The 25954-nt window shown below is 32.0% G+C and overlaps 3 protein-coding genes across 4 annotated transcripts; 2 read left to right on the top strand and 1 right to left on the bottom strand.

Annotated features, from left to right (window-relative positions):
• The first annotated feature begins 4992 nt into the window (after positions 1-4992).
• On the top strand, positions 4993-16146 carry LOC110666944 (THO complex subunit 1). 2 transcript variants are annotated; one of them, XM_058151865.1, is made up of 22 exons: positions 4996-5102; positions 5140-5181; positions 5443-5526; positions 5656-5730; positions 6303-6396; positions 7404-7549; positions 7663-7734; positions 8397-8469; positions 8567-8632; positions 8728-8774; positions 9482-9553; positions 9699-9824; positions 9918-9983; positions 10082-10123; positions 11483-11599; positions 11715-11797; positions 13196-13262; positions 14132-14203; positions 14347-14397; positions 15192-15251; positions 15336-15485; positions 15748-16146. In XM_058151865.1, exons 2-22 carry the CDS (start codon positions 5179-5181, stop codon positions 16006-16008), a joined length of 1827 nt encoding a protein of 608 aa, XP_058007848.1. In that variant the 5' UTR covers positions 4996-5102; positions 5140-5178; the 3' UTR covers positions 16009-16146. The 2 variants fall into 2 exon arrangements, with proteins under 2 accessions (XP_058007837.1, XP_058007848.1); XM_058151854.1 differs by having other exon boundaries at positions 4993-5181.
• Positions 16147-17072: 926 nt separating this feature from the next.
• On the bottom strand, positions 17073-19637 carry LOC110666964 (uncharacterized). Its single transcript, XM_021827653.2, has 6 exons — positions 19562-19637; positions 19294-19370; positions 19174-19205; positions 18133-18374; positions 17379-17615; positions 17073-17285 (listed from the first exon to the last, which is right to left on the bottom strand). The coding sequence occupies exons 2-6, from the start codon at positions 19344-19346 to the stop codon at positions 17277-17279; spliced, it is 573 nt and encodes a 190-aa protein (XP_021683345.2). The 5' UTR covers positions 19347-19370; positions 19562-19637; the 3' UTR covers positions 17073-17276.
• Positions 19638-21096: 1459 nt separating this feature from the next.
• LOC110666979 (protein LNK3) lies at positions 21097-25846 on the top strand. The gene is made up of 6 exons (XM_021827667.2): positions 21097-21314; positions 21809-22201; positions 22684-22960; positions 23107-23223; positions 23318-23460; positions 25231-25846. Exons 2-6 carry the CDS (start codon positions 21819-21821, stop codon positions 25541-25543), a joined length of 1233 nt encoding a protein of 410 aa, XP_021683359.2. The 5' UTR covers positions 21097-21314; positions 21809-21818; the 3' UTR covers positions 25544-25846.
• The last annotated feature ends 108 nt before the right edge of the window (positions 25847-25954 follow it).

Below are 25954 nucleotides of genomic sequence, written 5' to 3'. Positions count from 1 at the left end.
TACTTATTCTCAAATCTTATTTAATATAATTTTTTAATATTTAAAAAAAAAAGGAATTTTTAAATTTTTAATCAAGAGGGTGAAGATGTCCGTGGACTTAAATATTAACGGGTCGGGCCACACTCAAGATCCGAAACTTCCTCTACATCGCTCACTGTAAAGTATTATTAAAATAATATTTTAAAATAATATAACTCATATTTATTAAATTACATATTATGATAAATTTCAAAGTTTTTATAATTATTCTTTAATTTTAATTAGAGTTAAAAATTTTAAATATAATTCTGAATATGATTCTAATTAATTAAAAATTATATATATTTTACTTATTCTCAAATCTTACTTAATATAATTTTTTAATATTTAAAAAAAAGGGATTTTTAAATTTTTAATCAAGAGGGTGAAGATGCCCGTGGGCTTAAATATTAACGGGTCGGGCCACACTCAAGATCCGAAACTTCTTCTACATCGCTCACTGTAAAGTATTATTAAAATAATATTTTAAAATAATATAACTCAAATTTATTAAATTATATATTATGATAAATTTCAAAGTTTTTATAATTATTCTTTAATTTTAATTAGAGTTAAAAATTTTAAATATAATTCTGAATATGATTCTAATTAATTAAAAATTATATATATTTTACTTATTATCAAATCTTACTTAATATAATTTTTTAATATTTAAAAAAAAAGAATTTTTAAATTTTTAATCAAGAGGGTGAAGATGTCCGTAGACTTAAACATTAACGGGTCGGGCCGCACTCAAGATCCGAAACTTCCTCTACATCGCTCACTGTAAAGTATTATTAAAATAATATTTTAAAATAATATAACTCAAATTTATTAAATTACATATTATGATAAATTTCAAAGTTTTTATAATTATTCTTTAATTTTAATTAGAGTTAAAAATTTTAAATATAATTCTGAATATGATTCTAATTAATTAAAAATTATATATATTTTACTTATTCTCAAATCTTACTTAATATAATTTTTTAATATTTTAAAAAAAGAGATTTTTAAATTTTTAATCAAGAGGGTGAAGATGCCCGTGGGCTTAAACATTAACGGGTCGGGCCGCACTCAAGATCCGAAACTTCCTCTACATCGCTCACTGTAAAGTATTATTAAAATAATATTTTAAAATAATATAACTCAAATTTATTAAATTATATATTATGATAAATTTCAAAGTTTTTATAATTATTCTTTAATTTTAATTAGAGTTAAAAATTTTAAATATAATTCTGAATATGATTCTAATTAATTAAAAATTATATATATTTTACTTATTCTCAAATCTTACTTAATATAATTTTTTAATATTTTAAAAAAAGGGATTTTTAAATTTTTAATCAAGAGGGTGAAGATGCCCATGGGCTTAAACATTAACGAGTCGGGCCGCACTCAAAATCCAAAACTTCCTCTACATCGCTCACTGTAAAGTATTATTAAAATAATATTTTAAAATAATATAACTCAAATTTATTAACTTACATATTATGATAAATTTCAAAGTTTTTATAATTATTCTTTAATTTTAATTAGAGTTAAAAATTTTAAATATAATTCTGAATATGATTTAAATTAATTAAAAATTATATATATTTTACTTATTCTCAAATCTTACTTAATATAATTTTTTAATATTTTAAAAAAATGATTTTTAAATTTTTAATCAAGAGGGTGAAGATGTCCGTGGGCTTAAATATTAATGGGTCGGGCCGTACTCAAAATCTGAAACTTCCTCTACACCGCTCACTGTAAAGTATTATTAAAATAATATTTTAAAATAATATAACTCAAATTTATTAAATTACATATTATGATAAATGTCAAAGTTTTTATAATTATTCTTTAATTTTAATTAGAGTTAAAAATTTTAAATATAATTCTGAATATGATTCTAATTAATTAAAAATTATATATATTTTACTTATTCTCAAATCTTACTTAATATAATTTTTTAGTATTAAAAAAAAGGGATTTTTAAATTTTTAATCAAGAGGGTGAAGATGCCCGTGGGCTTAAACATTAACGGGTCAGGCCGCACTCAAAATCCGAAACTTCCTCTACATGGCTCACTGTAAAGTACTATTAAAATAATATTTTAAAATAATATAACTCAAATTTATTAAATTATATATTATGATAAATTTCAAAGTTTTTATAATTATTCTTTAATTTTAATTAGAGTTAAAAATTTTAAATACAATTCTGAATATGATTCTAATTAATTAAAAATTATATATATTTTACTTATTCTTAAATCTTACTTAATATAATTTTTTAATATTTAAAAAAAATGAATTTTTAAATTTTTAATCAAGAGGGTGAAGATGCCCTTGGGCTTAAACATTAATGGGTTGGGCCGCACTCAAGACCCGAAACTTCCTCTACATCGCTCACTGTAAAGTATTATTAAAATAATATTTTAAAATAATATAACTCAAATTTATTAAATTATATATTATAATAAATTTCAAAGTTTTTATAATTATTCTTTAATTTTAATTAGAGTTAAAAATTTTAAATATAATTCTGAATATGATTCTAATTAATTAAAAATTATATATATTTTACTTATTCTCAAATCTTACTTAATATAATTTTTTAATATTTAAAAAAAAAACTTTAAATTTTTAATCAAGAGGGTGAAGACGCCCGTGGGCTTAACTTAATGCGTAACATTAACGAGTCGGGCCGCACTCAAGATCCGAAACTTCCTCTACATCGCTCACTGTAAAGTATTATTAAAATAATATTTTAAAATAATATAACTCAAATTTATTAAATTATATAATATGATAAATTTCAAATTTTTTATAATTATTCTTTAATTTTAATTAGAGTTAAAAATTTTAAATATAATTCTGAATATGATTCTAATTAATTAAAAATTATATATATTTTACTTATTCTCAAATCTTATTTAATATAATTTTTTAATATTTTAAAAAAAATTTTTAAATTTTTAATCAAGAGGTGAAGACGTCCGTGGGCTTTAACGTTAACGGGTCGGGCCGCACCCACTGTCTCGTTTTTGGTTTCTTTCTAGCTTGAAAATCACCCAGCGGTTTCTCTCTTCCCCTTTGTTCGTTTTGATTCTGGGTCTACTTGACATTAAATTTCAATAGATTTCAATAGTTCGTAATTTTAATTAGAATTAAAAATTTTAAATATAATTCTGAATATGATTCTAATTAATTAAAAATTATATATATTTTACTTATTCTCAAATCTTACTTAATATAATTTTTTAATATTTAAAAAAAAGAAATTTTTAAATTTTTAATCAAGAGGGTGAAGATGTCCGTGGACTTAAACATTAACGGGTCGGGCCGCACTCAAGATCCGAAACTTCCTCTACATCGCTCACTGTAAAGTACTATTAAAATAATATAACTCAAATTTATTAAATTACATATTATGATAAATTTCAAAGTTTTTATAATTATTCTTTAATTTTAATTAGAGTTAAAAATTTTAAATATAATTCTGAATATGATTCTAATTAATTAAAAATTATATATATTTTACTTATTCTCAAATCTTACTTAATATCATTTTTTAATATTTTAAAAAAAGAGATTTTTAAATTTTTAATCAAGAGGGTGAAGATGCCGGTGGGCTTAAACATTAACGGGTCGGGCCGCACTCAAGATCCGAAACTTCCTCTACATCGCTCACTGTAAAGTATTATTAAAATAATATTTTAAAATAATATAACTCAAATGTATTAAATTATGATAAATTTCAAAGTTTTTATAATTATTCTTTAATTTTAATTAGAGTTAAAAATTTTAAATATAATTCTGAATATGATTCTAATTAATTAAAAATTATATATATTTTACTTATTCTCAAATCTTACTTAATATAATTTTTTAATATTTAAAAAAAAGGAATTTTTAAATTTTTAATCAAGAGGGTGAAGATGACCGTGGGCTTAAACATTAACGGGTCGGGCCGCACTCAAAATCCGAAACTTCCTCTACATCGCTCACTGTAAAGTATTATTAAAATAATATTTTAAAATAATATAACTCAAATTTATTAAATTACATATTATGATAAATTTCAAAGTTTTTATAATTATTCTTTAATTTTAATTAGAGTTAAAAATTGTAAATATAATTCTGAATATGATTCTAATTAATTAAAAATTATATATATTTTACTTATTCTCAAATCTTACTTAATATAATTTTTTAATATTAAAAAAAAAAGAGATTTTTAAATTTTTAATCAAGAGGGTGAAGATGCCCGTGGGATTAAACATTAACGGGTTGGGCCGTACTCAAAATCCGAAACTTCCTCTACATCGCTCACTGTAAAGTATTATTAAAATAATATTTAAAATAATATAACTCAAATTTATTAAATTACATATTATGATAAATTTCAAAGTTTTTATAATTATTCTTTAATTTTAATTATAGTTAAAAATTTTAAATATAATTCTGAATATGATTCTAATTAATTAAAAATTATATATATTTTACTTATTCTCAAATCTTACTTAATATCATTTTTTAATATTTAAAAAAAAGAGATTTTTAAATTTTTAATCAAGAGGGTGAAGATGCCGGTGGGCTTAAATATTAACGGGTCGGGCCGCACTCAAGATCCGAAACTTCCTCTACATCGCTCACTGTAAAGTATTATTAAAATAATATTTTAAAATAATATAACTCAAATTTATTAAATTATATATTATGATAAATTTCAAAGTTTTTATAATTATTCTTTAATTTTAATTAGAGTTAAAAATTTTAAATATAATTCTGAATATGATTCTAATTAATTAAAAATTATATATATTTTACTTATTCTCAAATCTTTTTTAATATAATTTTTTAATATTTAAAAAAAATTTTTTAAATTTTTAATCAAAAGGTGAAGACGTCCGTGGGCTTTAACGTTAACGGGTCGGGCCGCACCCACTGTCTCGTTTTTGGTTTCTTTCTGGCTTGAAAATCACCCAGCGGTTCTCTCTTCCCCTTTGTTCGTTTTGATTTTGGGTCTACTTCGATTACGTACCCAGCTTCAGCAGTTTCCCAGCTTCAGCAGTTTCGTAATTGCAGATTGAAGCATTGTTTATAGGTTGGTATTGAGACTTTGCTTCGTGCTTGCTTGAGTCTGCTGCGTGGTAGAATCTTGAAAATGGTAAGGTTTCTTGTATCTTTTGTAATTTCATTAGGGTTTTAATTTTTTTCTTTTGGAATTTCAGCACTCTTTGATTAGTTTTAGCTACTATTTGAGAGAAAAGATTTTCTAGTTTAGATTTTTGGGCTTTACACTTGTTTTTGGATTCATATTCGCTTCTGTGATGGCAAAATTTTTTCTAGTACTACTAAATTTAGTTACTTGGTATGTTTTCATTCTATAATTTCTATTATGACTATTTTATCTGTCATTTGTTCTCAGGAAGAATTTAGAAGGGCCATATTGCAGCCTGGACCACCTGAAAGCTTTGCTCTCCAGACCGTTCAAGAATTCATTAAACCCCAGGTGAGACTTGGATTTTCATCCATATATATGTAGATATGAAAATGACAGGCAATTATAATCCTTTTTTATTTTTTAGTCCTGCACATTATAGTCAATTTTTATTCAATTCATTGAATTGTTAAATGACAGAGGCAAACCAAACTAGCCCAAGACGAGAATCAATTGTTAGAAAATATGCTTCGGACATTGCTTCAGGAGCTTGTGGTATGAATAAATTTTTAACATTATGTGTATTATGGCCATGGATTTTATTTTATCTGCACTTTAAGATTGTCCTTGAAGGGATAAATTAAGTTGGTCACAATGGAAATCCATTTCACTGTTAAAGTGATTTAGTGTATTTATTACTTGTTGTTCACCGTTCAAGATTGACACTTACCCTCCACTTTGTTACTCTTATTTCTACTCTACTTTCAATATATCTTCGCCTCTCCTCCATCTGCATCCTCTGCAATAAGTTGAATATTGAATGTTTAAGAAAATGCAGTTTCATTGTTAGTTTATATTATAGACATACATGCAAACGTGTCTTTTGAGTGCCTGTGTCCGTGTTGAATGTGGGAAATCTTTGCAGTTAGATGATCTGTTAGTTGCAACTAGCAAAGAGAGATGCATGTTTTTGAAGACAAGACTGTTTTAAAACCTGTCTGCCACCGTGTAAAAATATGCATTTCAAACTAAGAATGAGTGCAGTTGTTTTTCTATATCATCTGTTTATAACCTAGACTTTTTTTTCTTTACATTGAATGGAGAATTTTGGCTTCACTTTGGTACAGTCTTCTGCAGTACAGTCAGGGGAGGAAATAATGCAGTATGGGCAATCAATTGATGATGGGGAAAACTTTCAGGGTCAGATTCCTCGTCTTTTAGGTATGATGAGATGATAAAATTCACTTCTGTATCTTTTTTTTTTTGTAATTTTGTTTAAACATTGCTAAAAATATTTGAAAGATAAGAATGTGTGTGTGTGTGTGTGTGTGTGTGTGTGTGTGTGTATAAATAGTTAATTTGCAAATATGCAGTAAAAAAGATGCAAATTTGTCAGTAACATAAGTTTTAGGGAAGTGCATTGCTAATGATAGAAATGGTAACTATAAAGCGATGTTTATGTTGAGTTATAGCTCATATTTGTTAGAGGGAAATTTACTGTTCTCTAAGGCCCCGTCAAAGGGGAGGAGCTCCATGGCGAGGGTCAGAATGCCCCCCATGTCAAGGAGCTCCCCAAGTAAAGGATACTTTTTGTTTAGCCCATCAGTAGGTAATTGGGGGTGATTATGTAAATCCTACTTGTATTAGGGACCCTGGGTGTATAAGGATTAGGTCACTATAATTAGGCTGTATTATTCTCATTCTCAGGTGAAAAATGCAAGCAACTATGACTGTGGATGTAGGCACACTTGCCATATCATGTAAAATTCTTGTGTTTGTTCAAGAGTATTTTCCACTATCTGTTTATTGATATATTAACGATTAGGTAGCATTTTAGATGAAATGTCTTGAGCTTTTGAATTGCGTATTCAGATGCCTGCCACATACATAAAGTTAAAAGGAATTGTAAAACAATTGATATTATAGCATCTATAAGAATCATATATTTCCTTTAGGATGGGAGATCTTGAAATTTGTTTGAACTTTCCAATATGTTTTTGTACGAGTCTCCCTGCACTCTGGTTGTTGTGTCTTACTTTTCCTAAGGAAATCACTTTGCGAGCCTCTTGTTGTGGTTGGCTTGCATAGAGCTTGAAATCAATAATGAGTTAACCTTTTGCAGTTATTGTGATACTTTTTCTCTCCCACTGCATGCTTGTTTGCTTTATGCATTTTTAGTTTGATGCTTCTCTCCCACACTGATTTTTCCCTTTTTCTGGTGCTGCTAGATGTTGTGTTGTATCTTTGTGAGAGAGAACATGTTGAGGGCGGTATGATATTCCAGTTGTTGGAAGATTTGACAGAAATGTCTACAATGAGGAATTGCAAAGATACTTTTGGTTATATAGAGAGCAAGCAAGACATACTTGGGAAGGTATGCCCTTTTTACCAATATTTGAAGCTTCAATTGAACACTCTTGCACTTGTCCTCCATGTTCTATCATGATTAATACTTGCATTTATATTTGATGGCTGTGTTTCATACAGCAAGAACTTTTTGCTCGTGGAAAACTTGTGATGTTGAGAACGTGTAACCAACTTCTTCGTCGTCTTTCAAAGGTACTTCAATGGACTAATGTATATAATACATAGATATGCATACTTTTATTTTTTTTTGGTTCATTGGGAGGCCCAGTGGTTGTACATTAATTTCTCTTTTGCTGATTTTTGCCAAGCTGTTTGTGAATCAGCTTGATAAGATTACATTTAAAGAGTGATATTGTGGTGTGATACATTATTCTTCAAATAGCCATAATCTTGTATTCCTCACAAGGAAGCTTTTGGTGACTCTGCGTTTTGAATTTAAGGGTGGGACTTGCTCCAGTTCCCATCCTTCTTTTGGTGGGAAGGATATTTCAGACCATGAATTTCAGTAATTCTGAAAGTAAATTGAACTAGTAAAGCTTTTGCAACCTAATCAGCCCTTTAATAATCTTGTTTGGTTTCAATTAATGTAATGACAAATTTATACGAAAGTTCAGCAATTGCAATTATGAAAAGGAGTTAGATTTACAAATTGTTTGAAACATAATGTTTGACTTTGTATATTTGGAGATTTTACTCTTAATTGCTCTCCCTTTTTCCTTCTTATTTATTAAAATCATCAAACAGGAAATAGAAATTTTGGTATAGAGGCAGGTAGTGGTAAAATTTTAGTGTTTTTAGCATTGTCATTCTAAATTTTACCTTTTGTGCTAATATGCTTGAATATGACTTTACAGGCTAATGATGTTGTATTTTGTGGACGAATTCTCATGTTTTTGGCACATTTTTTTCCACTGTCTGAACGTTCAGGTATGGATTGATGTTCAACACTCATTTTCACTTTAGTGTAGGTTTCTTTTATTTGGTGGTCATGTCACCTTTTTTTCCCCTCCCTTATTTCTTGCAGCTGTGAATATAAAGGGAGTTTTCAACACATCAAATGAGACTAAATATGAGAAAGACCCACCTGCTGGTACAACCTTGCTGCACAGCTTTCTAGTAAACTTTGTATCTACTCTATAGCTTTACTTTATGATCCTGTGTACTGATCTGTTCACTTCCTATCAGGTATTTCTGTTGACTTTAACTTCTATAAAACTTTATGGAGTTTACAGGTAAACTATGCCACTTGGTATAATTTTTAGTTGGGGGGAAGGGAACTGATTGTCTTTGTGCAATCATAACCTTCTCACTCTTTGGGTATTTCCTTATATGAGTTACTATTGTGCTTGGTTTCAAAGTAATCATCTTAATCCAAATTTTATCTTGGAGCCATAACTATATTGTAAACTAACTGCACTTTTGGCTGGTTTGGTCTCAAGAACGTAACTGTGTCTGCTCGCTCGTTTTTTTAGTTATCTACTGCTGCTGCCAAATTTATGTTTAATACCATAAATAATATTACTAAACAAAATCACCCACTTTTCTCATTTCTTTTGAGCCTAGGCATATATTTGTGTGGGAATTCCTGTTAATATTTCTAAAATAAAATATCGTTATTAAAAATGAAATACTAGAGGGTTTGCTTTGCAGCAAATAATCATGAGTTGGAAAATAGCTACTCAAGGTTTATTTTTTAACGGATGGTTTTGCATGGGTGAGGAAATAACAGAGGAAGAAGTGTTGGTGCAGTTGATCCTAACAAGTTTGAGACTAGAGTTGAGTTCTATTAAGGATGGTTGATGCTGACAAGATTGTGATCTGGAGATTAAAACCTTAATCTATTTATTTATTTTTATTAGACAGTTAATAGAAGTTAATTTTCTTAACTGCCTTGATACTTAAGCTGAGTTTTCTATGAACATGTCCGCTTGTGTTTCAGGAACACTTCTGTAACCCAGCTTCTCTAACGCTTGCTCCAACCAAGTGGCAGAAATTTACATCCAGTTTGATGGTAACTTCTTCTCTTGCTGTGATTTTTAGCTTTTTGCTCGATAGAAAATATTGTGCTGTAACTTCATCATGATCATAAATGTGTTATTGCTGTTTGCCATTTGGCTTTTACATCTAATGTTTTCCCTAAACTTTGAGATGTATAGGTTGTGTTGAATACCTTTGAAGCTCAGCCTTTGAGCGAGGAAGAAGGAGATGCTAACAACTTGGAGGAAGAGGCAGCAACTTTTAACATAAAATATCTCACAAGCAGTAAATTGATGGGTTTAGAGGTAACTGGTGTTGAAAGGTATAAAATGAAAATGATCTGCACAGAACATCTTGATTTAATTCTGATGTTATAAATTTATTTGTTTATTTTCCAGTTAAAAGATCCAAGTTTTCGACGCCATGTTCTTGTGCAGTGCCTTATATTGTTTGACTATCTTAAGGTAGCGATTACTGGAGTTTTTGAATGGAAGTCTTATATTTGCATTTTTTTTAATTTAATCTCTCTCAATAGTTGAAGTATCTCTGATTTTCTTGGTAGGCTCCTGGAAAGAATGACAAAGATTTGACATCTGAAAGCATGGTTAGTGTTGTTCTATTATTTATTTTTTGAGTTGTACAATCTTCTATTTTCATGAAGTTAAATGTGCATGCATGTAAGAAACATTTTCTTGGTTGTTATAGTTGTACAATAATTAATATCCTGCCATATTAGGCCATATACATGCTAGCACGCCTACAGACATCCATTTGTGGATGTATGCATGCATACATGGTTTACTGCAACTTCATGTCCACCTAGTTCTTTTGATTAATGGAAGTTCTTAAATATGCAAATTTCTTCAGTATCAGTTGCTGCTAACTTGTGGAAATTGATGCTACACTTGATCAAATTCTGTTTAGATTTTGGCTTCAAATGTAAGCTGAAAGTTTAAAGTGTTGAAACTTCATACAAGTGTCTCTTTTCTTATCTCCAAACATTAGGTTTCAGTAGGATATATTAAATTCATTAAGTGTCCTTATTGTTATTAACCTTTGTTTTGTGTTGTTTGAAATTTTCATTTTATCCAAGTCCAATGTGCATATGTTACTCCTGTTGTAACATGTGTGAACTACTATGCCAACTTGGTAGGCATGTCAGGAACTTAAGTGAAATATGAATGTGTCTTCCATTGTTGTCGTTCTAGGATCTCTTGCTCGGTATGCTTCTAGCAAAAAGATTTCACATTACATTTAAAAATTATCTGTACTCTTGTTTCATAGATCTCATGTAAACTTTGTGCTCAATTTAAACTGTCATCATAGGACTTAGGACGAGTGATAGTGTTAAACTAACTAGAGTTCTTATTCCCAAAAGTCTCTTTGACGGGTGAATTTCATAAGTCATAACATTAAATGAGAGCGAAAACAAAAGAAAAAAGAAAGGAACTTGGTGAAGGAAAATATTCCTTCCATTCCCTGGTAAATTGTCGTATTTTCCATTGGCTCATTTGTGTAGAGGTTGAGAGCCTCTAGTTATCAGTTTCCTGTATTTGTGTCATTACTGTCCAGGGTTGAGTGCCTTTTAATAAACGTTAGTATGTTTGTCTTGTTAGGTCATGTAATGCATGTAGGACGTTGCTTCTGGATAGTTCTATGCTCTTTTATTGCCAAGCAGCTGATCTTATTGCATAACTTATCCTTATCCAGGACCACCCTCCTTTTCCTTACCAGCCTTATTTTTCTTTTGCCCCTCCTGAAAAAAGTCAAAACTATTTTTGTTTGAGATTGGGAATTGACAAGTTCATTTACCATCCCTCATGTAAAAAATTGTTTTGTTTACACTTTACACATACATGCTGGATGAGACACCTATGTTTGCATAAATATTATTAGATGCATATATGTACGTATATAAAATCATAAAATCTGCAATTATTGTCTTCTTTTCCGTTTATTCCAGAAAGAAGAAATAAAAACTTGTGAGGAGCATGTGAAGAAACTACTTGAAACAACTCCACCTAAAGGAAAGGATTTTCTTCAAAAAATTGAGCATATACTTGAACGTGAAAAGAATTGGGTAAGCATTCTTTGTTCTTTCTTCTGTGGTTGCCTCTCTCTCTCTCTCTCTCTCTCTCTCTCTCTCTCTCTCTCACTATTTACATTGTCTCTAAAAATTGTGATGATCCTCTTAGGTATGGTGGAAACGAGACGGTTGTCCTCCATTTGAAAAGCAGCCAATAGAGAACAAAACAGTCCAAGATGGAAATAAAAAACGGTATGCAACTTAATGATTTAATAATTATTTCCTTGAAAATGAAATGATTATTGTTCTTTCAAGTTTAAATTTATGAAATATCTGTTTCTGTTTTTAGACACTCGATGTGTTTGAAGAAGGATACTTGAGATGGGAGAACAGGAAGTAATTTGTTAAATATTCCATTTGCATTTTTTATATAGTCTATATACAAGTTGGGGTCAGTCAGCTGATACTGGTAGTTGTATGAAATTAAACATCTATTATGGGCTTATAAGCTTAGGTTATTGATTCACTTTGGAAGTAACATTTGGTAACTCTACATTACTCCATATTATACAGGACACAGGTATTAAAGTCTTTTACAGATTGAACCTCTGTGTCTATCCTGCTTTTCTTGCAAGGATGGCAACTTTCTTGAGACATATTTGATGATATTAGGTGATTTGAGAATAATATTACTACTACAAGTATCTTTGAGTTTGGTGGATTTTGAATGATAGATGGACTTATTCTTCTTTTGTTTGTGTGTGTGAATAGTAGAAATTTTAGCTTAGGAAGCTTGTATCTTATGTGGAGTTGATCTCTTTATTCACCTATTTCTTCCATCATATATGGGAAATGTTCTTCTAGTGTGGACTGGGTGTTATATTATGATACATTATACGACCTTCATATTATCTTCTATATCATACAAACAACGCGTATTGGCACTGAATAAGATATATTGGTCCTTAAAGTTCATGCACATTGCACACATGGAGTAAATGCCCACATCCAATAATCAATTATAATTAATTTTTTTTGCTGATATGTTGATTATAGTTGCTTTACCAGAAAATGTGCTGACTTTGAAAAAGTTAATATTTATCTTATCATTTTTCTTTATTCTCTCTTCATTCACAACATAAATGCATGCTCTTCTACGCTGATGAAGCATCCATCTTTCTAAACCCGGCCAAGGGCTGGTTCAAAACTGGAATTGGTGGAACCTTTAAACCTGTCTTTGACTCAGACCATAAATGAACCAGACCAGAATTGAACTGGATTGTTCTGAGCCGAACTGCCTTTTTTATTTAAAAAATTAAAAAAAAAACCTGGAAAAAAATCTGGACGGTTGGATTTGGACTATATCGAATTGGAACAGGGACCAGAACCAGGGTTTACGGTTCCGGGCCGGTTTGATCCAGAACCAGTCCGGTGGCTGGGTCTACATCTTTCTATACAAAATATTACACTTATTGCTTTTTCATCTGCATGGTTTTATTTTGTTCTAAAACCCTTCATTGGGAAATTTTGTTCAGCATCTTCTTGTCGTTCTTTTTTCCTCCGTGTCTGGCATTAATGGTATATATATATATATTAAGTTTCTAGTTTCTTACTATTCATCTGAAATGTGTGCCTTTGTTAATCCTTCAGTAGGCCAAGGTGGAGACTCGGGAATAAAGAACTCTCCCAACTGTGGAAGTGGGCAGATCAGAATCCGGTGTGTATTATATTAAGATGGCATTGCAACATATGACCATTATTTATTTTCAGCTTTAGTCTCCATCATATCATACTTTAACATCAAAACTATCATTTCATTATGTAACAATCAAACTGGATTGTTGAATATTATAGTCAGTGGTGGCATCCAACATCATTGCATGCATATCTATTATGCTGAGACAGTGGCTGGTTTGGAGAAAATAGAAAGAAAAAGTGAGGAAAAGTAAAGAAAATGAAAGAGAAAATAATATCAATATTCTTTCTTTTCTCCAGACCATTTCAGAAAATATCAAGGAAACAAAATAAATTAAACTACACCATGTCTCTTCCTTATTTGGAGAATGAATTCCTGGTTAATGGAAATGCCCTTGGATTAGTACCACACAAATGTGGGTTTGGAGTTGAAATCCCACTCACATGCTCTGTAAAAACAAGTCTTGTGTGAAAAGAATATCAAATACTCTCTGTGGTCTGCAAACCAGTAAACAGAACGGGAAACAGAGAATGGCTTGCTTTTATTTGAGCCCAAGCAGTACTTGATTTGGGAATGGATTTTTTCTGTTTTGAATAATAGTTACCTCAACTTTGTTGATCTTTGTGGAATAAGAATGAGTAGGCATCAATAGTTATCATTTAATTTGATTTTTCATAAACCCACAAAGGAAATTATGCTGCACAGTTATTTAATAAAAAAAATATATATTCAAAAAGTTAAGGAGAAAAGTTTAGGGTGTGGTTATCGTGCTGATCTGTAGTGATTTTGCTTCCTTCTTTTTTATCTGGGTGAACTTATTTAGTCTAGTTACGTTATTTTAAAACTGTTGGTTCATCTTTTCAATTCAAGTATCTTATTTTGATGTCCAGAATGCTTTGACTGATCCTCAACGCGTTCGAACTCCTGCCATCACAGAATATTGGAAACCCTTGGCCGAAGATGTAAGCTCCACAACAGGCTTCTTGATGTTTGAATTAATACCTTCACTTTTTGTGTTTCATTTTTCCCTCATATATAATGAGATATGATCCCATTCATTACATTGCATATCACAATAAGTCAAATTTCTTTATTGAAATTGCAGATGGACCCATCAGCTGGAATAGAAGCTGAATATCACCACAAAAATAACCGGGTGAGCGTTGGTCTTTTCTTTCATTTTCAGAGCCTCATCCACTTTTAACGTGTACTGCTATTTTATACAACTGGGGTTTGATGCTAGTAATAACACTGAATATATACATGCTCTGTAGAATTGCCTTCTGGATACATTGTTCTTGAAAATGAGGGAAGCAGTCTAAACCTTTGGACATATGGAATTTACTTAGATAATACTATTGAATTGTAGGTTGGAAATATGATTAAGACTATTAGAATGTCAGAGGATCTCTTGCAACTGTGACTACCTTAAGTAGAAGAATAAAATTTCTGCACGTGGACTTGCTACTTTTCTCTTCCAACTATATGCATACAGACGGTTATTGTATATCTTGTGAGAACCTATTCCTATTTGAGATTAAATGCTCAATTTTGGGCCCAAAGGTGTGCCAATGACTAGAATGTGTTTGGTTTATTGACTAATACGATGTGTTTACATTGGGAATTCAAGTACGAAGGTTTTCAAATAGCCTTTTTTTTTTGGGTGTAAAATATCTTTGGTGAGTAGGTTAGCACATAGAAGTGTACCAGATATTAATCAGAGAAGCTATCACAGGAATCATTCTATGGACTGCACTTATAGGTGGCCAAATTCCATAGGTGCTTTCATGAAGAGCAACTTGGTCAATAAGCATGCTTGCTTTTAGTTTCCTATTTTATATTTTTTAAGAAAAGAAACTTATTTCTTAGTTTTTGCTGCAATTTGACTTCTCATGAGTAATGTGGAGAAGTTTTTTTTTAATATTTTTTATTATTATCTTTTTTCTGCAGGTATATTGCTGGAAAGGTCTGCGTTTTTCAGCTAGGCAGGACTTGGACGGATTTTCCAGAGTATGACCCTAACCAAGATGTATATGATGTATGATTTGGGTAAAATCACTTGACCTAATAGAAGCTATGGAAATTTTCTTGCAGTTTACCGACCATGGTATTGAAGGAGTTGTTCCCCTAGAACTACTGCCACCAGATGTCCGGTCCAGATACCAAGCTAAACCTAGTGACAGAACTAAGCGTGCCAAAAAGGAAGAGGCAAAGGGTGCATCAAATCAAGCAGAAGAGAATCAGGTATTTGCTCACCGTCTTGTACTTTGCCTTTTTCTTAGTAGATTTGAGATGTACTTTTGGTGCCAGCAAAGACATGGTAGAAATATCCAAATCTGGAATTTGTGGTGGTTTCATACGTCATTGTAGCTTGCAGCTTAAAATTCAAATGTAAATTTTATTGCACCTAACCTTTGGTGATTAGTCTATGAGATCATTGTTCTTGGGATGATGTTTATTTTGATTTTCTAAGGTTTTTATGATTATTTCTCTGCTTTGATGTAAGATTGCAACACCTGCAAGTGAGATTGATGGTGAAGGAGTCAGAGCTGATGAATCCTCTGCTGCTCCAATGGACACTGATGCAATGGCTACAGCAGTCAGTACCTCCCAAGGTGGCACTCCAACACCTGAAGAACATCAAAAGCAAAGCCCTGACACGGATGTTGGTCAAGAGGCAGGCCAATTAGAAGCTGATGGGGAGGTAGAGGCAGGGATGATAGATGGAGAGACAGATGCAGAAGTAGATTTAGAAGCAGTTAGTTGAATCTGCAATGTTTTCTTTTTCTTATTTTTTGGGTTCATTAAGTTGATTATGAAAGTGATTATAATGATCTAACTGAGAAAAGGCGAGGATTGTATTATTTATTCTACTCAATGAAGTTCTCCGAAGTTGCCTCATTAACTTTCGTGTTTGCTGGGATCCTTTGACAATCCTTTCTGGTGTTTCTCCTTTTTGACTCAATCCTTGCAAGCTTTATTGCCGTCTCATTCCTTCCTTGGGGGCTGAATAGCAGCGTTCTTCCTAAGTCAGAGGATCTTCTCAAGCTAGCAATAGCTCTTGAGCTTTGTTTTATGGGTTGGGTTTGGATCTCTTGTTTGGCAGACTAAGTGTCATTGGGTGCCCTTGAATTGGCAGACTAAGAATGTCATCTGGTTCATGGTATCATTATAATTTTCATGTATTGAAATGAAATATCCTCTTGTTTTTTTTATTTATTTATTATAATGATACCATGAACCAGATGACATTCTTAAACTTAGCGTCTATGTTATGGCCCACATTTTATATCCCTACCGCCAATGACTTTTGTTGTGGGAAACAGAGGAACCAAACGATATGGCAATTAGATTTCCAAGACTCATTGAATTCGAGTTTGCCAATCCAAGCAAAACAATTGAGGCCAAGCTTAATGATTAGTTGTTCAACCGGTGATTCAGAAAGAATGGAATGGGATTACAGAATCTCTTTGATTTTAATTTTGACTTGAACCAATCAATTGCAATTCAAAATCCATTTTGATCAATTTGATTTAAATCAATTTTTGGATTGAATTAGTACTATTTCAATTCTGGATCGATCTTTTGTTGGGTCTAGATACTTTTAGCCAGTACATCTCAGGGAGGACTGAGGATGAGTTGGATTATGGTTAATCCGTAGTCCATTCTGGAGAGGTCTCTGTGGAAAATACCTTGCCGAATTTGAATGATGAGAGAGCGTCCTAATGGATTATTTTAGCTCAATCATAGATATTCTGTCACTACAAGGCCTACCTACCCACACAAACAACCAAGATTAACAAAAACAACGCAACAAATCAAGAGAACTCGTAAAGAATTCAAATGGTTATTCAGCTGCAAAACAAAGTTCCACTTCCGTTGTCTTGAGAAGCCAGACATCACTTCTGGAATTTTGTCTCTCTCTCTCTCTCTCTCTCTCTCTCTCTCTCTATTAATAATATAAAACAGAAGAAAACTCAATCCAGCTCCAACTCTAGCTCATTTAGATGTGGTGATTCTGAAGCCTGGAACTTTTCATACTTTCTGCAATCAAACAGATAAAGAATGAGAGCTAAACACCAAGAAACTACAACATCCCATTTAATGGGTAATAAAACGGTGCAGGACCATCCATACCTGCATCGGAAGATAGAGTTTAAATTCTGGAGGGAGTTCCTCTTCCGAGTAGAGGCGGTCAGAGAAATATATTCTCCTTAGGCGGCAGTTGGCATGAACCTGAACTCGTAAAGTCTCAACGTAATTGGTTCCGTATGCCCTCCTGGTAAAATCAGCCAAATTCAACTGGATTTGATTCCAGCCTTCATCCATCTTCAGCGGCATGGTGCAGATGAATGGCTTCACTCGAGTGATGGCCTAAAACATTCAAATAGTAAACATCAATCATAATGCTATACTTCAGTTCATGCAGATGGCAACTGTTATTATCATGTTAGCATTAAGCTCCACAAATCAAATGCTTTGGAAGGCATATAAGGACCCACAATCCATTCTTCCATTCTAAAGTAAGCATACTTCCTTAAACAGTACAACACAAGAACAACCAGCAAAGCCACATCCACACAGGTGATAACTATATGGTTAGATGATAGTAGTTGGCCACGTGTTAAACTCCATGTTCCCAGCATCCCAGTCTAGAGTTTTGATCAAATACTCTTGTTGGTTAGTTAGTTCAATATTTATTTTTACAAAAATTGCATTTATAATGACTGAAAATGCCAGAAGAAGATATTTTAAAGCACTAAAATAAACAAGGAGCTACCACACGTTACCCACAATATTCTATGGAGAAAAATGAAAGAAAAGGGGAAAAAAATTAAATCAAAGGGCATCAGAAAAAAGCTACATTAGAATCATGGGCAAACTTACACACTTGAAAGTTTGAAGCTCGGAAACGTCGCCTGACATTCTTATCATCTAGCACTTGAATCTCAAATGTGAAGTATTTCTTCAAGTTCTTCACAATCATAACCAAAAATGGGAGTTTTATACCAAGAGTTGCGGCAGGGTCCACTGGGCATGTAATGTATGTGGACTGGATATTTGATCCAATAATTTCGAGTACATTAGATTGTATGTCTTCATCATGTGGCCGTTTTACATGACCATTGGAAACTGCAAAAGGCAAAGATAAAAGGTACCACAGACTAAATTGCAATGTGGTTGTCATGTCAAGTAATATTAATGCATCAATATGTGAACAGCAGCTAAAACAAATAACCAGCTATTTCATTTGCGTACAACACCAAAATTTGTTCAGCAGGGGTACACTAGATACAAAACTTCCCTTGCAAAAACTGTAGCATATGTTACCATGTTAACCATATGGCAAGCATTACTGGAGATTTTTTCCTTTTATCATTTTTACGGTCATTTGGTTTAATTACAAAGTTGATTTTGTAAATAATCTCAATTGCTTAAAAAATAATAAATATTTCATAGCCACATTCACTAAAGTGATTAATGTTTCTGGAAGTCACACACTTCTGTAGTTCTCCTTATTGGACATCCTAAAGATTCTTATATGCAGATAAATTAGTAGTACAGTCACCTCATACGTTTCTACACCCTCATTCAATATCAAAACTACAAATAACTGAAAACCAAGCAAAGTCCTCCAGTGGGAAACAACAAACTGCAGTTAACAAGCGGCCCTCAAAACCAAAAAAATACAGTATTCGAACTTACACCTAGAACGTGTACTATATAGAACATAAGTTTGTTTCACGAGTTATTGCTGCTCGGAAAAAAACATTTCTATAATAAACTAGCAAAAACCTTTCAGACCAACAATGACGCGTAGAACAGAAGAAAACTTCCAATCAGAAGCAGAGGAAGCATCCCAAAATTAAACATAGGAGGATAAACGGCCTTACAACAATTCAAAATTTTTACCATAACTCCAGCTACTTACCTTCTTTATCCCATATCTGCAAAGGTTTGCTCCTACAGAACCAAAATACATAGTACATAAATTTCACATCAATAAACCCAAATGATGATTAAACACACGTAACAAAAATTGGGAACATACCCAAGGCTGTATAAGATGGACAAAAATCCAGACTGAAATGTGTTCTTAAACATCTTCAGTGATTTAAAGAACTCATGCTGCAGATAGAATATCAGAACCAGCTGAAGCAATTAACATTACAAGATCACCAATTCACATATAAAGCAAAACCAAACACAAGAAAACCCTAACTGTCTGCTATTGAAATGAACTTAGCTTCATCTATGCGATAAAATAAGATTATGACGGCAAAAACCCTAGATTGACAACATCGTGAAATAATTCGTACCTGTCCGTTTGTTTCTCGGGAAAAAAAATATTTTGCCGAGGGAAACTGGGAATGTTTATTCTTATTATGGGGTCAGAATGGATCCATAGATGGGCTTCATTCTGGGCTTGAGGCCCATCTTCAGGTCTTCACCCTTTTCTTTTTATTTTTATTTTATCAATTTTTTTATTAAGGAAAAAAAAATTTTTTTTATGAAATTATATCAAATGATAACTATTTCTCGAAATTTAAAATTTTTCATTATGAATTTAACAACTTTTATTAAATATTTATATAGAAATTCATATATTTATTATTTTAATTATATATATATTAATTAATTTTTTTTATAAATTTCAATATGAATATTCAATTTAAATAAACAAATAAATAAAAATAAGTATTAGTATTAAATTGTTAATTAAGCTCTGGTTTGGTTCAGCATGTGGACATATAATAAATGAAACTTTTCTTAATAAATTGAGTTGAACTTAATTAAATGATCATATTTGATGTAAACTTTACCTAAATAATTAATTAAAGGCTCATTTCATTTCATTGTTCATGATAATTGACAGTTGATAATTAGACTTAATTAAATGGTACATGTGATTTAGATTTGACTAAAAATATTGAGGGTTCATGTCATGTAATTAATTGTGATACTTATATATATATAACATTACATGTTATATGATAATTTAAGTGTAAAAAATTAAAATTTTTAAAATTATTTTTAAATTTTAAATAAAAAATTTTTAATTTTAAAAATTATAATTAAATTATTTAAAATTAAAAATTTTAGATATAATTAACTAGCAACATAAACATTGATTTATTTGACCAATGAATTTTTTTAAATATTAAATTGAATAAAATTAAAATTGATTTATCAATTTAATGATTTAATTTAATTTCAGTTATAAATTTTGAAAAAAATTAGGAAATATTTTAATTATTGAATTATTTCAATATGGATAAATTAAATCAAAACTGTCCATAACACTAGAACCAAACTGTAGTGGCAGTCCAAACGGTTGACAACCCACTCCTCTAGTTGGTTAAGATTATATAGGCCACGAACGTAGCCAGGTGTACTTGTAGCCCTTCGACTCGGCTAATTAACCTCGCTTAGATTCTCTCTTCTTCCGCCACGTCTCACAACATATCCGCATATAATGTTTTAGTCCCAGAAAATCTCTAAACAGCAACTGATGTGCACGAGTCCTTCTCAACCGTCCACGTCCACGTGTCATAAAAAGACCAAATTATCCTGCCAGGTACGCTCACGGCCTCATCCAAACGAAGGGGTATTACCGAGAAATTGAGTATAAAATAAATAAGCAATCCACATGCGCGCGGCATCACAAACCAAATCTCTGGACCATTGATTTCTTATTCGTGGGTCCAGTGAAACCACGTGGACCAATAAGATTGCGTTTTTTGATGGGGGGCTCTCCACCACAAATCTCAGCGTGAGTTCTCAGCCACAAACACATTCTCTCTCTATCAAAACTCTCTTTTGTTTCCCCTTTGACTCTTCTTCCAAATATACATTTCTTTATTAAAATTAAAATTAATAAAATCAATAAAATACTATAAACAGACCTGAGAAACCCAGAGCGGCACAGATAAAAGTTAAACTTGCTTGTTGACCTCCCCAAGTTTACTCTTTCTGACAGTTTTTCTCATCTGGGTTTGCTTCATTTCTCTGTTTGAACTTCTGGGTCTTGTTCATTGTTTTCTTAATCAATTTGCAACTGCAGCTTGCCAGGTATGCTGTTTCCTTCACCTTTTTCAGCTTTTGATGACTGATTTTACTGGGAAATCTAATTCTTGTTTCTTGATTTTAAATTGTAACTAAAAAGTTTGAATCTCTGGTTTGTGGGTTATGAATTTGCATATCATTTTTTTTTTTTGTCTTTTGACGATTTAACACGCTGTCTATTTGGGAATTGTGTGGTTGGTGGGAAGAGTTAGGGAAAAGGAAAGGAAAGGAAAGGAAAGGAAAGGAGTTGTGAAATCATTAAACCTGCTTATTCTTTTATTTCCTTGCGGAATACAAAAGATATATTGTTGAGAGAGTTGAAACTCCTCAGGCTTGTATTGTTTAATAAGACAATTTTGAGCATTTATCCTTATTTGTATGGTTTATCTATTTGGTTATTTAATATGAATCGATAATTTGAAATTTTCATGGTATTTGTCACAGAGATTGTCTTATTGTTTATCTTTGTTTTCTCATATATTTTCTTTTCCTTATCTCAGATAATTTATCATGGACTGGTATTTTGGGAGCATTATTGAGGACCTTGTTGTCCCAAAGGATGAAGAAATATCTGACAGGTTCCCATCACCAGAAAATTGGTCAAAATGGGGAATAAATGAGTCAGAAACTTTCGGGTTTCCTAACAAAGGCTTTGTTATTTATTCAAAATTGAATCAGGAAGAACTCAACTTCAATTGTGAAATTCTCTCCAACAATGAAGTTGAGATGGAGAGTTCCGCCCATGATGATAAAGATCAATCTAGTTCAAGTATTGGTGGGGGAATATCATCAGAGGAGTCTATTCATCACCAAACTGCTCTTTCTTGTGACCAGCAGCTGGATTACCAGCTTGATGGGCTTGCAGGATTCCAACAGATGGATGACCTATTCTTGTACAAGCATAACTTCTGGGATTAAGATACTTTTAATGCCTGTAGGAAATCGTGTAGCATCAGAAGTGCTTTAGCCTGTCATATATATATTTTTATTAGCGCCAAGCCCAAACATCCCATGGAAATTGAGTGCTTCAATAATTTTCTTGCATGGTATAATTATGCCATTGCTGAGATTGCGTTAATTATGGAACATGGCTGCCTTCATCACAAAAATGGTAGATGTATTTTGAGAAAATATCCTACAAATGGATCTCATATATATTTAGTTGTTGAGGTGATGGCACCCATTTTCTTTATGTGACCTTTATCATATGACAATCTTCTGTACCTTTAATGCTACACCTGAAATACTAGAGCCATTCAGTATCCATGGAAATTCCTAGTTTTTTTTTTTTTTCCCCTACTTGTTACATGTTTTACATTTTTGAATGATGTTGCCCGTCTCTTTTTCACTCATTCTTTTTTGGCCATCAATTCAGGAGTTCATTAATGGAAGATCCTCTTGGGACAGAAAATATTCACAGCTCATTTTGCTTTGAGCCTGAATTGCAAAATTACATGGTAAGAGATGATAATATCTCGACAGACACAATGTTAGATACACAAAGTATTTCCAGTGAAGCATATAGTATGGGAAGCTCTAAGTATCTCAAAACACATGTGTTTTCTCCCTCAGTAGATCAGGAGAAGTGCAAAGTTTCGGCTTTGCCCTTTACTCCATCCAATGCAGAGCGAAAGAATCGGCCATCATTAAAAGTGAGATTTTCCACCTGTTTGGTACTCATGGCAGTAACAATTGGTTTAATCCTACTTTAGCAACAAAACTAGGATTTAAGTTCTGTTACAATTGTGTTTATTACTATACCCGTTTTAATTCTTCGAGATGCATGATTTTGTTCAAGGAACCGTTAATCAAAGTCTTGGCCCCTTCTGAGCATAAAAATATGAATGAACATGAGGATGAGGAAACATCTCTTGAAGAATCTGTTTTACAGGAGCTGGAAATGGTGATGGCACAGGTACATTAAATAACAGTATAACAACCTAAGCAGTCTGTTTACTTTATATGCAACCCATAAATGTTAATATAGTTTTGCATTTTAATCTTTTCAGTTGACAGAGAAGACTCGAATTTGCTTTCGTGATGCCTTTTACCGTCTGGCCAAGAACTCAAGGCAACATGTGGTAACACACAACCAAAATGGAAATCTTTCCATGGGAACTACCGCATGGACTGGTCAAGAAGAGAAAATTAGGTACTTGTGTATTATTTGCCATTTATTTATCTTATTTTCTATTCTTTTTGTCTTGTTTGCATGTCAAGGCTGTGATTGCCTGAAGGCAATATTTTAAGGTGGTTCTGATTTTCCATGCGAGTTGGTTGTGATGTGGATTAGCAATCCAAATAGGTAACCAAGGAAATGTGATGCTGATATTTTGTTTTGAGCCCAAAATGGTTTATTTTTGGATTATTGCTTACCTTAATTTCTTTGAAGAGAGACTAATTTTGTCTGTGTACATGGATGAAGGCTCCAGTAGTAGCCCTGAACTTTTTGGCTATAGTATTGACCTAATTTATTTTCATCTCAAGTAGTTTTATTGAAATGTCACATCAATGAGGATTCTTTATTAGTATCAAGAATCAAATTCCATCAATGATTCAAAAGGGAGGTTCCCTTATTAGTTATTTTTCAAGCAAATACAAGCCTATTGATTGGTTACCATTTGGTTAATTTGAGCCTCTTCTGTTCGAGTTATGTGTCCTTGTCCTTGTTGCATTAGCAGCTGAGCTGTACATTGATTAAAATGTATACTTCATAGGCAAAATGCATCTTTAGGTCCTTGAATTTTTATTTTTTTTTATTGAGTCTTCATAATTTTATTTGATCATTTTGCATCTTTAGACTTTTATTTGTTTTGACATTGAGCCCCTGGATACCATTTTTTTTTTTTATATTGTATCATCTTTTTAACGAAGTTAATAAAAAAAAATATTAAATTGACTTAAACGCTGTTAAAAAATATACGAAGAAAATTTGCTTCTCCCCCCTCCCCCCCTCTCTTCCCGAGTATTGTTCTCTCCCATTCGTCTGTCTCCCCGTCTCTCTCTCTCTCTCTCTCTCTCTCTTTCTGTGTCTGCAAATCACCTTCTATCTTGCAAACCACATCATGTCTTACAAATCAAACCTCCACATTATCTCCTACAAAATCATAGTCTCCTACATATCCTCACTCTCTCTAATAAACAAACCATGTCAAAAAATTAAAATCATTCAATGATCTAAGCAAATCAAAGCAAAATTTAAAAAGGAAAAGTTAAAATTTTACATTTTTCACATCAAAGGCTTAAACATCTTCAATTCATTGTTGTCTGAAGATGTGCATCAATGGCTTCAATGATCTTAAAAAATCGAAAGAGAGAGGGAACTCAAAACTCCACCCAAAATCACATGCTTGAGAGATAGAGGGGACCCGAAGCTCTAGTATCACCATTCCCCTCCCCTTGGCATGTTAGCATCCTACGAAGTTGTCTAGGTATTGTACGGCCTTGTCTTCTCTAGACATAGCTAGGGGGAACATATTGGCTATGGCTTGGCTTTGATTCACAAAAGGAGGGCTTGGCTAGGGAGAGTTTGGCTTCAATTCTCAAATGGAGGGCTTGGATATGATTCACAAAGAGGGTTTTACCTATTACATGTGTTAGAGAGGAGAAATTATATCCATTCATGTACATATGTCCACGTGGGATCATGGTAATACCATAAAATTGCTCATTAGAGAGAGAAGCAGATGAGGAGACTTAGATGCGTGAGATTGTTTGAGAGAAAAAAGAGAATTTTTTAATTATAGATTTCTTATCTCACACTCCTTAAACAACACTTGTATTACTCTCTTAATTTTTGTTAAAAAGGACAAAATGAAAAAAAAAAAAAAAAAGAAGAAAAAAGAAGTCCAGGGATGCAAAGTGGTCAAATAAAAGTGAAGTTCATGAACTAAAAGATGTGTTTTGCCTACTTTATATTCAGGCCTGGAGGAAAGAAAACTATGGAATTGGAGACCAACACCATTGACAGGGCTATTGCAAATCTCATGTTCAACAAGATGGACTTAAATGTACGTGATTTTCCTGTCTCAGCATTAGCAAGTTCTAGAATGGAAAGTCTCAAAGCAACCAGATCATCTATCTACAGCTCAAATCAACAACAAATCCATGATTTTCCTCATGGTCCAAATTTCTCAAGTGATACTCAGGTTCCCATTCTCTGTCCAGGATACTTGCAAACAAGGGCGATTCCAGATGTGTATATCTCAAGAAATCCAGCAGAGGAGAAGATGTAATAAAATTTATGGTAATGTTTTGGGGATGTTTGTTTGAAGAATGAAACAACCATTGAGGTTCCATGAAATATGTACCGTGTCAAGCAAAAAGAAAGCTTGAGAAATTCTCTGGAATGCGTTTCACTTCTTAATGTATATATTCCAAGTGATTCTTTATGCTGGCAGGTAGGTATGCTAGTCTACAGGACTTGCTACTGAGCTCAATTTTGAAAGATGCCTATAGACCATTTTATTAACTTGCAAGAAAAATGATAGTGCATCTGTTACTTGTATTTTTAATTGAAATCTGGCTTTATTGTTCTAGATCTTCTTAGAGTTGATTGCTGCTGATTGTAAGCTTTAGGATTGAAGGTATAAGAATATGAGATTGCAAAGCAAAGTGAAAACATTAATTACTTGAATCTGGAATTT

This window comes from Hevea brasiliensis, chromosome 1 (genome assembly GCF_030052815.1).
Source record: "Hevea brasiliensis isolate MT/VB/25A 57/8 chromosome 1, ASM3005281v1, whole genome shotgun sequence".
Classification (NCBI taxonomy): Eukaryota; Viridiplantae; Streptophyta; class Magnoliopsida; order Malpighiales; family Euphorbiaceae; genus Hevea; species Hevea brasiliensis.
Note: the sequence above shows the minus strand (reverse complement) of the source record. Positions and strands in the feature narration are given on the sequence as shown.

Coding starts and splice junctions, on each gene's coding strand:
- LOC110666964 (XM_021827653.2), bottom strand. CDS start 19,346: ATGTTTAAGAACACATTTCAGTCTGGATTTTTGTCCATCTTATACAGC. Junction 19,206..19,293: donor TCCATCTTATACAGCCTTGG/GTATGTTCCCAA, acceptor TTGGTTCTGTAG/GAGCAAACCTTTGCAGATAT. Junction 18,375..19,173: donor GCAGATATGGGATAAAGAAG/GTAAGTAGCTGG, acceptor TGCCTTTTGCAG/TTTCCAATGGTCATGTAAAA.
- LOC110666979 (XM_021827667.2), top strand. CDS start 21,819: ATGGACTGGTATTTTGGGAGCATTATTGAGGACCTTGTTGTCCCAAAG. Junction 22,961..23,106: donor AGAATCGGCCATCATTAAAA/GTGAGATTTTCC, acceptor ATTTTGTTCAAG/GAACCGTTAATCAAAGTCTT. Junction 23,461..25,230: donor GGTCAAGAAGAGAAAATTAG/GTACTTGTGTAT, acceptor CTTTATATTCAG/GCCTGGAGGAAAGAAAACTA.
- LOC110666944 (XM_058151854.1), top strand. Junction 7,550..7,662: donor AGCAAGACATACTTGGGAAG/GTATGCCCTTTT, acceptor TGTTTCATACAG/CAAGAACTTTTTGCTCGTGG. Junction 9,554..9,698: donor AATTTACATCCAGTTTGATG/GTAACTTCTTCT, acceptor TGAGATGTATAG/GTTGTGTTGAATACCTTTGA.